Source organism: Nakaseomyces bracarensis, assembly GCF_045282275.1.
Source record: "Nakaseomyces bracarensis strain CBM3 chromosome Unknown Scaff5_0, whole genome shotgun sequence".
NCBI classification, from domain to species: domain Eukaryota; kingdom Fungi; phylum Ascomycota; class Saccharomycetes; order Saccharomycetales; family Saccharomycetaceae; genus Nakaseomyces; species Nakaseomyces bracarensis.
Window position 1 is genome coordinate 432,373 of NW_027263965.1, and position 15,061 is coordinate 447,433.

General features: G+C 36.2%; 8 protein-coding genes across 8 annotated transcripts; 4 read left to right on the forward strand and 4 right to left on the reverse strand.

The window, feature by feature from the left end:
• Positions 1–434: 434 nt before the first annotated feature.
• On the reverse strand, positions 435–1,064 carry SRX1 (sulfiredoxin; the record flags this gene model as incomplete). Its single annotated transcript, XM_071051201.1, has 1 exon — positions 435–1,064. The coding sequence occupies one exon, from the start codon at positions 1,062–1,064 to the stop codon at positions 435–437; it is 630 nt and encodes a 209-aa protein (XP_070907897.1).
• A 198-nt stretch (positions 1,065–1,262) lies between these two features.
• CYT2 (cytochrome c1 heme lyase CYT2) lies at positions 1,263–1,910 on the forward strand (the record flags this gene model as incomplete). Its single annotated transcript, XM_071051202.1, has 1 exon — positions 1,263–1,910. The coding sequence occupies one exon, from the start codon at positions 1,263–1,265 to the stop codon at positions 1,908–1,910; it is 648 nt and encodes a 215-aa protein (XP_070907898.1).
• A 588-nt stretch (positions 1,911–2,498) lies between these two features.
• Positions 2,499–4,028, reverse strand: CAB3 (phosphopantothenoylcysteine decarboxylase complex subunit CAB3; the record flags this gene model as incomplete). Its single annotated transcript, XM_071051203.1, has 1 exon — positions 2,499–4,028. The coding sequence occupies one exon, from the start codon at positions 4,026–4,028 to the stop codon at positions 2,499–2,501; it is 1,530 nt and encodes a 509-aa protein (XP_070907899.1).
• A 501-nt stretch (positions 4,029–4,529) lies between these two features.
• Positions 4,530–5,453, forward strand: CCE1 (cruciform cutting endonuclease; the record flags this gene model as incomplete). The annotated part of the gene is made up of 1 exon (XM_071051204.1): positions 4,530–5,453. One exon carries the CDS (start codon positions 4,530–4,532, stop codon positions 5,451–5,453), a length of 924 nt encoding a protein of 307 aa, XP_070907900.1.
• Positions 5,454–7,753: 2,300 nt separating this feature from the next.
• On the forward strand, positions 7,754–8,269 carry ARC19 (Arc19p; the record flags this gene model as incomplete). Its single annotated transcript, XM_071051205.1, has 1 exon — positions 7,754–8,269. The coding sequence occupies one exon, from the start codon at positions 7,754–7,756 to the stop codon at positions 8,267–8,269; it is 516 nt and encodes a 171-aa protein (XP_070907901.1).
• Positions 8,270–8,642: 373 nt separating this feature from the next.
• On the reverse strand, positions 8,643–9,524 carry ASF1 (nucleosome assembly factor ASF1; the record flags this gene model as incomplete). The annotated part of the gene is made up of 1 exon (XM_071051206.1): positions 8,643–9,524. The coding sequence occupies one exon, from the start codon at positions 9,522–9,524 to the stop codon at positions 8,643–8,645; it is 882 nt and encodes a 293-aa protein (XP_070907902.1).
• Positions 9,525–11,883: 2,359 nt separating this feature from the next.
• On the forward strand, positions 11,884–12,963 carry NCA3 (SUN family protein NCA3; the record flags this gene model as incomplete). Its single annotated transcript, XM_071051207.1, has 1 exon — positions 11,884–12,963. One exon carries the CDS (start codon positions 11,884–11,886, stop codon positions 12,961–12,963), a length of 1,080 nt encoding a protein of 359 aa, XP_070907903.1.
• Positions 12,964–13,879: 916 nt separating this feature from the next.
• PHO86 (Pho86p) lies at positions 13,880–14,797 on the reverse strand (the record flags this gene model as incomplete). Its single annotated transcript, XM_071051208.1, has 1 exon — positions 13,880–14,797. One exon carries the CDS (start codon positions 14,795–14,797, stop codon positions 13,880–13,882), a length of 918 nt encoding a protein of 305 aa, XP_070907904.1.
• Positions 14,798–15,061: the final 264 nt, after the last annotated feature.

A 15,061-nucleotide genomic window follows, 5' to 3' on the forward strand; every position in this document is an offset into this window, starting at 1 on the left:
AAAAATTTAGTTTTTTTCTTTCCTGCACCGTGCACGTTTGTTTGTTTGTTTTTTTGGACCAATTACATGTCTTCGTACTATATCACAAGTTGGTATGTCGACCACCTGACATTTTGGACATGTGGCACTATGTACGGTATCTCCGTATAAGTTGCTGTATTATCAGATGACTTTTTACGTTAGATATTATATTCCACAAATCTTATATATCACGTGATGCTTAGCATCACGTGATACAGTTAATAATGATCTTTTTTTTTTTAAATTATAAGCCCAAGTATTGATGTATTATACTATATTATTTGCTATAACTATGTTATTGCTATACTATACTATATGAAAGAGGCATGGATATAAATCTATAAGTCATTAAAAAGAAGAAGTTATATTATCATTAAGGGGGTGTGGTTTTTTATTGTGGTTTTTTTTTTCTTTCAGGTTTGGATTTCCTCTTGTTTCTTTAGTTTGTCCACTTCTTCAAACATCGTATCGATAGAAGTACCGACGTAGAGTCTTAGCTGGTGTCTTGTTGATGGTAAGACCTTGGCTCTCACTGGGACATCGGGATTGTTCTGTTCTTGGGCTAAGCGGTCGTAGGCTTGAAACCTGTGGCAACCTCCAAATGCAAAGTAGTAGTTCTCTCCGTTCTCACGGACACACAGGACATCGATCGGTGGTAATTCGCCGTTCATCTCAGTGGCTGCCTCTAGGGAACATGTCCTACTAGCCTGCGGGACACCCTTCATAGTAGACACCATGGCGTCTATTTTCTGGTAATCCAATACAGGAGCGATAGGTCTTCTGATCTGCGAGAGAGGGATCTGAGAAACCTTGCGTAAATTGCTGCTTTGCATAGACATCGTTATTTTGTTTTTTAAACTGTTAGTGTTTACTTCGATTTTTCCTGTTTGTAAGTAATAACAAGAAAAAAGACAATACTCGATTAGAAATATATATAGCCTTCTTATATAGTGTTTATCAGTAAGATTTGAAGAACCTCGGAGTTGCACCCAGTTTAGGTTCCCATCGTTACTAATAAAATGTTCTCGAAAGCCCTCCCTCATTGTGATTTCTAATAATTATTAAAGGTTAACAAGAAGGTGAAAAGAAAAAAAAAAAAGAAATTAGTAAAGCCGATGAGGTGGGTCTAGAAACTAAAAGAGGGAAAAAAGGATTTTGGAACAGTTCATTATTCTTATAGATCTATTATTCGGATTTACTTGTACACAAGAATAACAAAACTGCATAATATAATTAGGACGATGTCTGATGAAGGGAAGTGTCCAGTGCCTCATGATAAGAGGGATGAATGGATGAAGCAATGTCCAGTAGATGAAGGGTCTCGTGAGGTGTGGTTGAAGCAGCATGCTAGGAGTCAAGGATATGTGGGTAGTACTGGTGGAGATTTAGGTGAAGACAGGGCTATAAGTTCTATTCCGAGGACTGATACTGGTAATAACTGGGTGTATCCCAGTGAGAAGCAGTTTTATGATGCGATGAAGAGGAAGAACTGGGATCCACGCCCTGAAGATATGAAGACTATTGTTCCCTTACATAATGTTGTTAATGAGCGAGTGTGGAACTATATTAGAAACTGGGAAAACGGCCAAGGTGGAGATGAATGTGGTGGTATAAAACTAACGAATTTCATGGGTGAATCGAAGAAACTTACACCCCGTGCTTGGTTTCGCTCTTATATCCTTGGTATGGTGAGACCATTTGATAGACATGATTGGTCTATTGATAGATGTGGTAAGCGTGTCGATTATGTGATTGATTTCTACTCGGAGGAGAGACCAACACCAGATGGCAAAAATACAGAACCTACAATATATCTTGACGTGAGACCAAAACTAAATAGTTTTGAAGGAATCAGGATGAGAATATTGAAGAGTATCGGTTGGTTATAAACAGGTATTGAGTTATACAATGATACCTTTAAAACTCCAAAAAATGAGAATAAAGTGGCTTGATGTTATTCCTTAACCAAAAATCTTGTATATAAGACATTTACGAAAGAAAGAAGAAAAAGCTGTTAATAGTGTGTATTTATTCTTATTTATATTTTTAATGATCTTCTCTTATCTGCTCCATTGTTTTTTGAAGGGTATGTAAAACTTTCAATATATTTATCTTATATGTTAACAGTTCATATAAAACATATAATATTTATTATTACAAAATTGATACAAATTTAAACTGAAATGTAAATTAGTGAAGTATTAGAAATAATTAAGTGAACAAATACAAACATATGGTATTTTTTAAAAAAAAGTTCCGATTAATAGTAACAATTATTTTGTAATTAAAAGATACAATCAGAAACACCCTTCAAAGATCAATAAAGTCATTAAAAGGAATAGGATCTGATAAAAATAAAATAAAAAAGTGGAACGAAAAAGGGAAAAAAACGGAAAAACCCCTTATGGAATTGTTGACGTAGTTGTAGTAATGGCATAATATTAAGATTATCAGTGACGATGAGTTAGTGAATGGAATTATTTCTTATCGCTTGTGTTTTCATTATTGTTGCTATCATCAACATCATCGTCATCGTCATCGTCATCATCATCGTCATCTTCATCATCTTCAGAATCAGTCACATTTTTTTCTCCTCTGTCTCCATCGTCGTCATCATCTTCGTCGTCATCATCTTCTTCCTCATCCTCATCTTTATCAGAGGTTGGATCAATTTCATCCCTTGCCTTTTTTATCTCATTAATTTTGCGTCTCATTATCTCTACAATATCAGCCCATTCACGCATACCCCCCATGCCAATATCTCCACATATTAGAACTTTTTCGACCGGTTTCAAAACAGTAATGTATGGCATATCTTCCTGTAAAATTCTTAGGTGCTTTTTCGTCATAGGGTTTATATACATAAATGTGTTCATCGCAGGAGCAGCAAAAACAGGAGTAGTTGGTGACCAATCCCGAAGTACCGCGGTCAATAGGTTGTTGCTGATACCATTAGCAATCTTTGCTAAACTATTAGCAGATAACGGTGCTATTAGGAAAATGTCAGCCCATTTTCTCAGCTCGTGGTGCAGTATCATATCTCCCATTTTCTTACAGTCCGACCATACATCTTCTTCTCTCCAAATTTTAACGTGAGTAGTAATCTTAAGACCATTTAAGAAATGTTCTGCAGGCTTTGTAACTATAAGTTGGATAGAAACCTTTTCAGGAGTGTATAATTTGAATAGTTTATCTATAATCATTGGAACTTTTATTGTAGCAACTGATCCAGTAGCACCTATAAGAATATGGAATTTCTTGTCATCTTGCCTAAAAAAAAACTCCGAGAAGGGAATCTGTGGTACATTAGTCTTAGTTATAACTTCCTTTGTGCTTCCATTAGCGGGGCCAGTAGATTTTTTCCTCTTCATACTCACATCAGTTACTTCGGGAGCCAACTCTTCAGTAGGTTTGGGATCTAAATAAATGAAATCGCCAGGCATATTCACTATAGAGTTCTTATGTTCTGGAACTTCCTTTGATTTCTCCTTATCCTCTTTATTGTCGACAGCTAAGTTGTCGACAGAAGCGGATGATTTTCCAGGTTTACTAGAGATGGAATATCTATGATGCGACATCTTCTCAGTCTCGTCTACAGTAAATGATATTGTCGATTTTGGTGAGGTGATTGAAGGTTTCCTTTCCACGGTATTTGTTTCCGATATTATTGATATACCATCATCATTGGAGTGAGACTTTCCAAACCCAGAAGTGAATGACAGGTCACGAATACCATTAGCAATAGAGTTGTCCAGTGTAGAGAGTGAAATACCAGATTTTTGCAGATGATCATCAATGCTAACCCTTGGTTCTATTTTATCGTCCTGATTCAGTATGCCGTTATTATTACCACCATTAGAGTGTGTTGTATTTATCTTATTATTATCTCCACCGGCCAATAAGTCCCTCTGTGGAACTGGCCCTCTACCTGGCCCGGCAAGTTTATTTGTCAAAATAGACACCGGAATCTGCGGAGTATCTCGTTTCATATCATCATCAGAACCCATTATTAGTATACTTTATTACCTTGGCTATTAAGTAACAGTTTATTTTCCCCTGGATTATATTGTTTCACTTGCCCCACTATATTTACCGCTAGTTTTCCTCGTCTTTCTTACGTCAACCACTGTATTTTTTTCTTATTATTATTCACAATATCCAGATACTTACTATAGGTTTTTAGCTTAGAAAGTTATTCAAACCTCTATTAGTAAAGTCTAGTGAAGCTCATCTCCTTTTACCAATACTTCCGTTTCAGCATTGAATGCAAGTGTTTGTTCCTTTGGTTTTTGCCCACCTCCGAAACCATAATAAATTAGGGCTGCAAAAGGCAAACCCAATGAAGCTAGTAAAGCCCTAATTAGGTAGACCTATGAGGAGCCCTAAAAGGTTATTTCGATTATATCACGTAGTGTTAATTGATATTATAACGAAATGGGCCACTGCAAATGCAAGTTAACGAATGTTTGCTATTACTTAAGACTCTGTGAATGGTTATAGATGTTTAAATGTATAGTGGGAGTGTTGCGCGGGCTGTTTTGGGCGAGTTGAAGAATGAGACGTTGAAGACAGTTTCTGTGCTGATTGGTGCGAAAGTTGGATTAAGGAAATCAGACCGTGTCACTAACATATGTGCGCAGTTAGAACTGCTTCATGGGTTGCAGCGACGGATCTCGGGTCAAGAGCGCCTTGTAGTGACTGCAATTGATGCGGGCGTATCGAATTTTGCGTACTGTTCTTTCTCAATTGAGAATCAACGGCGTCCCGTCCTGCTAGGTTGGGATAAATATCAGTTGGAAGAGAAGTTCATGTGCAGTAATGAAAAGCTGCCATTGAACCCTACTAATTTCACTGTGCTCTCACAAAGAATTTGCGACCACTTGTTAACACTGCCTTATGACTCTGATCTATTTGCGATAGAGAGACAACGTACACGTACTGTGTCTTCTAAGTTTGTTTTGGAGCCCGTGCTAAGATCTAATATTCTGGAGTACCTATTGTTCTCTCATTTAGTAGGACAGAGTAAAGCAAAAGGTTTTTCGGTGCTTTCTTCGGACCCTCAAAAGATGGTAAACTACTGGATAGAATCTGCCAAAGCTGATGCGAAATTGACTGAAAAAATAGAGGATAAGACTTCAAAGAGATTTAGAATCAAACTGGTACAAGACATAATATTGGGCGCGCTGCATAACCGCCCTGATCGAATTATCGATATCCCTGAGACATTTCAGGAAAGGTTTAATGAAAAGAAATCTAGGTCCCTGAAGCTCCATCATCTCATTGCAAGTGACAATTATGTGATGGGCGCAAAAAAAGAAGATGACTTAGCTGACTCGTTTTTACATAGTTTGATATGGTTTGAATGGCTGAAAAATTATAAAGTTATACTTGACAAGATTAAAAACGGGAAAGCCTCATTTTTGAAAGTTTAAGTGAAAGAATTATAGTTATATGTCAATTATTTAGCTACTCAATACTATTGAGTATGTGAAAGAGTAGTAGAAGAGCGAGACTAATAGTCTAGGTCCAATTCTGGCACCAATCTTCTCTTACGGGTGCTATTGGCTGTTTGAATCGATGACCTAATCGTTGACCTATTTGAAGGCTTAAACTTGGTAAACATTTCTTTCACCAATTCAGGTTTGTCAGCAAGAGATAGATATTCTGGTCTCTTTTCGATCAGAGGTACCGCCTTCTCGAGCGAGTCTGGTTTTGTTGTGAATGTATGTTGTAACAATTGCATAAATGCTAATTTTTTGTTCTCCATTACCTGTCTTTCCTTTTCTAGTTTCTCTATAATAGACTCGTATTTCAAATTTATCACTTTCTTAATAATTAGATTTGTATCATAGGTGTCTGTATCTGCTAATAAATTATTTGATAGCAGCATGTTTTTCATCTCGCTTGCATTACACTTTTCGAAAGTTTTTCTGTCACTATTAGTATTAGAGCGAATATCGCTATTCTTCCAACAATAATTATTATTCAACAATATCTGTTGGACAATTGAGGCTTGGGCATTAATTTTTAGTCGTTTTTCTTCAACGATATCAAGGAAGAGATCTAAAGGTGAGGAACCATTCCTTCCTACCAATTGCAGGAATTCCTTTCTTCCCTTAAATTTTGGGTAAACCTGTGACCACTTAGTATCAGCACGTATTTCATCCCCCATGCTACTTAGCAGCTTCTTAAAGTTGTCTCTACAATATCTGTCTCTACTGTAGTTCTGGGCCTCAAGCTCCTCGCATTTTTTCTCAATATTTTTCTCTATTTGTTCAATAATACTCAGATATTGCTTTAATATGTCAGCGTGTGTCAATAATTTGAAATGTTTATTTGCTAGAAAACGCTTATTCTCAAACAAGTACTCTTTAGATAACTGCTCCCAAGATATCGGAGTTGATACATATGTATCGATTTTCTCAGTTGGTCCCAGGATTATACTCTTCAGATAATCTTGTAGTTCCTTAATTGCTACAGTCCTTATTTCGGAATCTTTTTTCTCTTTTTCTTCTCTTAACGTTCTAGTATACTTTTGATATACACTCTTTTTTATCTTCTCGTTAATTACTGAGTGCTTCAATATTGGCTCATTAGCCAATAGTCTTTTTGCTGTTGTCCAACGGGTATAGTAGTGAATATCATTGCGTTTTTTCAGAAGATTCAAAAAGTTTTTCTCGAATTTACTTGTTTGTTCATGTTCCTTCAGTAGCTGTTCCTCTGTTCTATTCGATAAATATTTTTCAAACATTTGTTGCTTCCACAATGGATCATCTTCTACTAGCCAATACCTTGCATCCTTAAGACCAATCTCAGTGACTAATCTCGTAAAGGTCCAAGTAGAGTCCACTTGTTTCTCTTCCAATAACTTCAGAAACGATTTTTCAGCTTCCTCTTTCGATATCTTCTGAACATTTAATATCTTTGATTTATTTCCATATATATTGCTAATCGAGCTACTGTTCTCCCTGCCAGTAGAATCATTGTCAGCGGAACCACTCCCATTAGAGCCTGTTTTCTCATTCACAATTGACCCATTTCCCTTTGTAATAGTGGATGATTTAGATTCTACCGTATCATCCCTCTTTAGATCAGTAGGATTGCTAAATTCAGCAGGTTTAGTCCACCGAGACTCCTTTGTGACTCTATTATAGTAGTAAATTTTACCATCCGCAGTCTTCGCACTACTCCATTGGCTTACCTCCTTCTTCGCCTTAGGTTTCTGCCAACTCGTCTCCTTCGTTACAGTATTATAGTAATACACCCTCCCGGTCTTGTCCTTGGCTTCTTTCCAAGTACCATTCATTTATATGGAAATGAAGAAAAAATGAAGAAAAATGCTTGTTATTCGTTTTGCTCACTATTATATAAAATGATTCCACAAGTTAATATTATATTATCAGAAGCAGAATTATGTTAAACCATATATTAAAATAACAGCGGCCTGGTATCTCCACTAAACTACTTCCTGAATTGCGATGCCCTTAGCACAATTTCGATTGATTCCATTATAATTGATTTTTTTTTTCAAAAGTTACCCGGTGTACTGGGAAGGGGGTGGAAGAGAGCCACTATGGAGTGTTATACCTTTTAGACCTCGAACCGGAAGTTTAAGAAAGCTCTATATAGGGATGTCAAAAGGTTGGGACATATTTGGATGCAGGGATAGACTAGATTTTTGCATTGAAAATTCACTACATTATACAAAAAAAGGACCAAAAAATTCTGAAATATGTCACAATCATTACGCCCATACCTTAACGCTGTGCGTTACTCTTTGGAGGCTGCGCTAACACTTTCTGATTTCTCTTCGCTAGAGGTGGAGAGACACAACAGACCAGAGGTTGAAGTACCAAATACTAGTGCAGAATTGTTGCTACAGCCTATGCATATCTCTCGTAATGAGCACGAGCAAGTGCTCATTGAGCCAAGTGTTAACAGTGTCCGTGTGAGTTTGAAGGTGAAGCAGGCTGATGAGATTGAACAGATTTTGGTGCACAAGTTCACTAGATTTTTGGAGCAACGTGCTGAAGCATTTTATATCCTAAGAAGAGTGCCAATTCCAGGCTACAGCATATCATTCTTGATTACAAACAAACACACTGAATCGATGAAAACTAGTAAACTTGTGGATTTTATTGTTGAATTCATGGAAGAAGTGGATAAGGAGATTAGTGAAATGAAACTGTTCCTAAACGCAAGAGCTAGATTTGTTGCTGAAGCATATCTAAGTGAGTTTGTTTATTGAAGTTTTCACAACAAAGATATATTTGTGTACAAAAATGTTTGTATCTTATAATAGATAACGAGAATTTAAATAACCTTTTATTTCACCGCTGAGTTAGTATTAAAAAAAATGCATGGTCTTTGGCTTTTAAGGGAGTTTATTGATCTAGACTATAAATATAGCAATATTTATATTTACAACTGCGTAAGTGAATTAGCAAGTCGTAAGTTGTTATCTTATTTCATACAATTGTTCACTCTACAAATTCTGCACCATTAGAACTATATTATCAATAAAAGTAGCGTATGTGGGCTTGTCATTCTATCAGAGTTCCTTGGTTAAAAAGTATATAATTAAAAAGTTTGCCCTATAGTCTAAGGAGTTCATGATGTTTTCACTGAACTGGATCCTGAGGAGTTGGCGCTGTATCTGGTGGTGGAATGTCGTTGTCAAGTTTTTGTTTCTTATTAGAGTTTGTATTCTCTTCTCCATCGCTTTCATGCAATCGTACGCCCTTATTCTCGTCTTCTTCATTATCTTCAACAGCTTCTTCACCTTCTTCTTCTTCGTCGTCGTCTTCATCTCCAATTTCTTCACCTTCTTCTTCTTCTTCCTCAGCTTCCTCATTCTCTGTTATCTTATCTGTTTTATCTTCTTCTTCTAAGTCTACTTCCCCATCAATTTCAACTTCTTCCTCTTCCTCTTCTTCCTCATCTTCCTCTTCTTCAGCATCTTCCTCCTCCTCTTCCTCTTCTTCCTCCTCCTCATCTATACCAGGTTGTTCTGGTGGATATATATCAGCTTCATTTTCATTATCCCAGACAATGTTGAACCTCGTTACTCTTGGCTTCTCGGCCAATATATTCCTCACGATATGTTCTACCTGCACTTTCTGTGGAGGGTTTTCTCTTAGTTCTTCGCTATCATACTCATTATTCACATAATATCCGACTCTCACGAACTCTCTACCATCATATGAGCAGCTCAGCAATATCACTGTCACACTCACAAGCTCACTAGCAGGAATTAGCTCAGCTGAGGGCGGATCAGCTGTAAACACGAATTTGTTAACACCTACGGGGACCGGACCGACAAGGATAGAGTCCAACTCCTGGTCGTGCTCCAAAGATCTTGAGGAACCGACATATGTCAATTTCCATTCTAGGTCATTCTTCAATGGCTCTAAACATTCAAATGTAATCTCAAACTCATATGGATCCGTGAACTTAGCTGGATTATTTAAGACCTTAATACCTAATAGAGATACAATTGACATTATTTTTCCTTTTTAATCAATAAGTTTTTACCTTCAACTTCAATGTAGTACTAAATGTCTTACCTGCTAGCTAATAGTTAAAAAAAAATAATCAAATATTGGTTAGCTAAACAAAAAACAAATCATCCAGTTGAAGAGATAGTACTTACGTTGCCGCTCATAAAGAAAGGGAAACCTTATATTACTATGTGGTCATTTACAGTTTCATGCTATAATTTAACTGTTAACGCGTCCACCAACAAATACATAGCTTTATACGATAAAATTGATAGAAAAACGCGTTCATACACTTTTATACGTATAAATCACACTTGTCCGTATATAGCGATATTACGGGAGGAAACAATACGAATAGAAAATGAAGCTTTAAGTGGAGAAGGTGGGGGGGGCTAGGATTAGAGTGCTATGATAAGCGATATAACTGATATGTGAATTCTTTCTTTTGGACCCATAGTTTCTTTTTTATTTTCATATTGTCATTTAATATGCTCAAAAAAATAAAAAATGGACCTTGTCTATATACAATTACCTATAGTGGTGTATGGGATTTCACTCTTACATGTGGTGAATTGATGTTTTAAACTGGCCCTGTATGAACAGGGCTTATTGAATCAGATGGGTCTAGACCCTTTTTATTAGGAGGTCTGGGTGTTCTAAAACAATATGGGCCACTTTGAATGTTGGAGCAAATATGGTAAAATTACGCGGGGAGAGGAAAAGAAAGAAAGAAAATAGTATAGACAGAGAGACTAGGCATCGTAGAGGCGTACACATTACGGTTCTTATAACTTATTTGTCTATGGGGCTGTAGAAAAGAAGGAAAGAAAAAAAACGCCCCCCCTTTTATTCTTTCTTGTTCAGATTTATTTTTACATTATTATATTTTTAAGTTTTGTCTTACCCTACTTCGAGGAAAGAAAGAAAAAAAAAAAAAGAAATAACTGTTAATATACATGGAGCGGAAATACTCTGGAAGTCTTTAAATTTCCTATTTAATGCATTGTTAATGTGCTCGAACTATGGTGGGGTAGTAAATAGGTCGTACTAGGGAGGAATGAGGTGGAGTGGTGGGGATTTAGTTAAGTAGCAGCAGTAGGGAATAATAGGACATATAATTTCTTCCGTAGCTGTTGTCTGCGAGCTTATTTTTTACTTGATTAGGAAGTCATAGTAGATGCAGCATCGCTAACCCCCCTATCAGAGTCACATGACTCTCTTAGAGTATGTCGTGGACAGTAAATGGCGGTACAGCTTTTTGACAGAGAGGAAAACCATAGAAAAAGAGCGATGGTAGGCTGATGTTACTTCCAGATTGTTCCATTTTGTAGACGTCTCGGGGATCTTGGCTTTTTCAATTCGTCCTACTGCTCTTTCTGTACTTATTGCTGATCAATTTTTGAGTAATAGATATCTTAGAAAGGGCCCGACAAAGGAGAGATCATATAGAGAGAGAACAGAGACAGAGAGATACAGAGAAACACGGTAGAAGTAAAAATAAAACACAAAAAGAAAGAAAGAAAAAAATTCATTAACGATGTTAAAACGTTCAAAAATAACGTAGTTGAATATGATAGAATTTTTGACTAAGAGGGAATAAAGGATGTATAAGTAAAAAAAAAGAAAGAATAATAAAAATATCCATCAAGAAGAAAAAATATCAAGTTGAGATTAAAATGACACTCTGTAACTGTTAATGTATAGTATCATTATTACTTAGTACTCGTTATTTAGAACTAAAAGAAAGAAAATTAAATACAACGTTACTTGATCTGGTAAATTGGCTATAGTATTAAAGTCCAGACTTTTTGTTTTTTCCTATTTCCCACTATTTTCAATAAGAAAGCACTATTGTAGATCAATATGGGGCAAGTAAAGGTAAAATAATGAAAAGAAATTTAAAAATAATACTGCTCTCGAGGAAGGCTTTTTTTTTTTCAAAATTTTGATCTGATATCAGAATAAGGAAATTTATTAAAAATAAAACCGTTAAGAGAGAATATTTCTAGTTATATATAAAGATTGGTAGAAGAATGATGTGTTCAGATTGATCATGGTTCTTTATATTATTCTTTTGTAAAATTCATATAACCATAAAACAAATAACATTAAAAAAAAAAAATATTATTCTGGTTTACTATTTTTTCTCTTTGATTAAAAAATAATAAAAAAAAATCTACAGAAAAAAAAAATTAACCAAGTCATTCATTACTTTCTTTTTTTTTCACTTGTTGAATTCCAACTATCAATACTTTCCTTTTTAAAAACTAATTCTTTAATTAAATTTTAAAGAACTTATTTGCCGCTCCTTTGCTATACGAAAAATTAATTAAAAACCAAAATAAACCAATTCCTTTTCAAAATGAAGTTCCAATTGATTTCTCTAGCTACTCTATCTCTAGCTGCTGCTGCTCCTTCTCCTCCAAGAGAACACACTGATAAGCACGCTAAAAGAGATGTTAAAGTTGTCACTGTCATTGAGTACGTCGGTGCTTCTGACGGTGTTGGTTACAATGTCCAAACTTCTACTAAAGCTGCTCCATCTTACTCTGCTGCCACCAGTACCAGAAAGACTTTGGAACCATCTTCCTCTGTCGCTTCTAGTTCAAGTTCTGACTCTAGTTCTGACTCTAGTTCTGACTCTAGCTCCAATGGCGGCAGTGGTTCCTTCGAAGATGGTACAATTAAGTGCTCTGACTTCCCAAATGTTGATAATGTTATCTCCATTGATTGGTTAGGTCTAGGTGGATGGGCTTCTGTTATGAACTCCGATGCTGAGTATGGTACGAGTTGTACAGATGGTTACTACTGTTCTTACGCCTGTAAGCCAGGTTATTCCAAGACTCAATGGCCTTCTGAGCAACCATCCAGTGGTCAATCCGTTGGTGGTTTGATATGTAAGAACGGCTACCTATACCGTACTAACACTGATACTGATAATCTATGTGAAAAGGATGCTGCCACTGCAAACACTAAGAACACATTGGGTAAATCTGTTGCTCTATGTAGAACTGATTATCCAGGTTCTGAAAACATGGTTATTCCAACAGTTGTTAACTCTGGTTCTTCTCAACCGATGTCTGTTATCGATAGTGATACTTACTACCAATGGCAAGGTAAGAAGACCTCTTCCCAATACTATGTGAACAATGCTGGTGTCTCTGAGGAAGATGGTTGTGTCTGGGGTGATGCCTCCAGTGGTGTTGGTAACTGGGCTCCATTGATTTTCGGTGCTGGTGTCAGTGACGGTGTTACTTACTTATCCATTACCAAAAATCCAAACAGCAATTCCGCTGCTAACTTCAACGTCAAGATTGTTGGTGAAGACGGTTCTGACATTGGTGGATCTTGTGTTTATGAGAATGGTTCATTCTCTTCTGGTGACTCTGACGGTTGTACTGTGGCTGTTAAGTCCGGTGCTGCTGACTTTGTCTTGTACTAGATATAGCGATCCCGCTGAATTTTTAAAAACACAATATATTCCAATTTTTGACCCACCAATACGTTAGTAACGTAATTGACCTCCATGTAATTTCATTTCCTCCGGTTGTTGTTGGTGATATGCATTCCTTTTCAAAATATTTTTTTACTATTACGGATTTTTTCTTTTTATTTCAATTATAATACCCCCATATATTTAAGTTTCACGGTTTAGGTTGGTAATAATTTTATGGTTTTCATGTCATGATGCTGTCTCGATACTTGTATTTTAAATGGTAGATGCATGAGTAAAAAATCTTTACAAGCCAAATATTTCTTTTTAAAGTTCGTCCTAATAAACAGAATAAAATACAAATAAAAAAAAAATTAAGACATTCTGTATTTCATAAGTTGAAATCAAGGTTTGATATCTTGTTTTAATTTATGGTAAGAACGAAAAAGAGGTTTATTGTACTATATCTTTTTTTCTCCATTCAAATATTTTTGGTACCAGTTATATATATAACAGATTAGTCTCCTATTTTGATCAAACTTCTAAAAAAAAGAGACAGTACTTTATTATTTTATAGATATAGATTGTTCAGATAAAAATAAAATAAGACCTTTTTTCTTCTTCCTAGTTTCACAAATATGCATTGTTTTGTTCTCAATTCCAGATATTATGGTAATTATCGATAACGTAGAGTTTAAAGTAAAATGTAATAAAAGTTAAGAACGAAAAAATATTAGTAGTAAACTGAATTTTCTATTAGAGGAGGTAAGTCGGTCAAGAGAAAAATGCTAAATAAAAATGTCAATCAATCGTAAGCGTTCTATATCAGTATGTTATATTATGTTTTACATCATTCATTGAGTTCTATATCTTTTTTATGTTACGCTAATGAGGTTTAGAATTTTTTTATAATGTTATATTAATTTCAGTCACGTTTTTCGTAGTGGAACTGAACACCCCATAGTTCCTTTCTGATACCAAATAAGCCACCTAAGATACGGTTTTCGTTGACCCTAGCTGATTGGACCTTAACAAATCCTTTGCTTCTCAGGATTTTCTTCATTTCAGAGTCGAAGGAGTAGACCTCTGTTAAGATCTTCATGGACTTACCGTAGTTACCGGAGGAAGAGATAGCCCTAGTGCGGACCATAGCCCAGTCAAAGAGGTCCTCGATGATACCACTTTTGATGTATACACGACGACTACCTACGGCGGAGATGCTCATGATTAGGGAGTCTGCGGTGCTTAAAATGTTATTCTTAGCCATGGAGATCAAAGCGATGGGTGTCTCTCTGTATACGATTATGTGAGTGTTCTCAAGAGTGTCCTTGAAGCTCTTAGGTTTGTTCTTGAGTTCTTCGGTGGTCAACACACCAACGTCGTTCAAGTTCACACCGTATATCTCTTCACCTTTGGTCTTGACTATGTGATCTATCTGGGCGCGGAAGTATAAGTCTGAGACACGGGAGAGCAGTGTGAAGAGAAAGGAGGCAGCAATCAGTGTGAAAAGCAGCGCGGTGATAACCTCCTTCTTGTTCATTAGGAAGATCTGGTATAGATAACCAGCGAAAGAGGAGGAAGTGTTCTTAGGGATAGTGAGCTGGGTAGCCAGGTATGTGGAGAGGAAGATACCGATAGTGGCCATTACCACTGGGTGAGAGATCAGTCTCTTGTTAGCCAAACCTTGCTTCTGTTTTAGAAACTCCACTGGCAAGTTTAGAGCAGCAGTAGCCAATTCTGGGGTCAAACTACTGGCATATATGCTTGGAGGGGCATCGACATTTAACGGAGTATCTAGAGATGGATTGATCTGAGGAACAGATCTACGTAGAGAATTAGCCATTTCAGTTATGAATTGTTATTTATCTGTAAAAGGAACTCAATTAAATACTAAATCAATAATATGTAGTTGTTGTTGTTTTTTGGCGTGGAACAATGTCAGCATATATCAGTTTTTTAAACGAAATGGTGTAACACACACCTTTAAGATGGGCTTGTTTAAAGATGAAAGAAAAATATAGTGCTAAACACGTGCTTACAGAGGTGCTTAATACGGTTATACGACCAAAACTCCCACGTATTAGTAAAAAACGACAAACGGGATTAA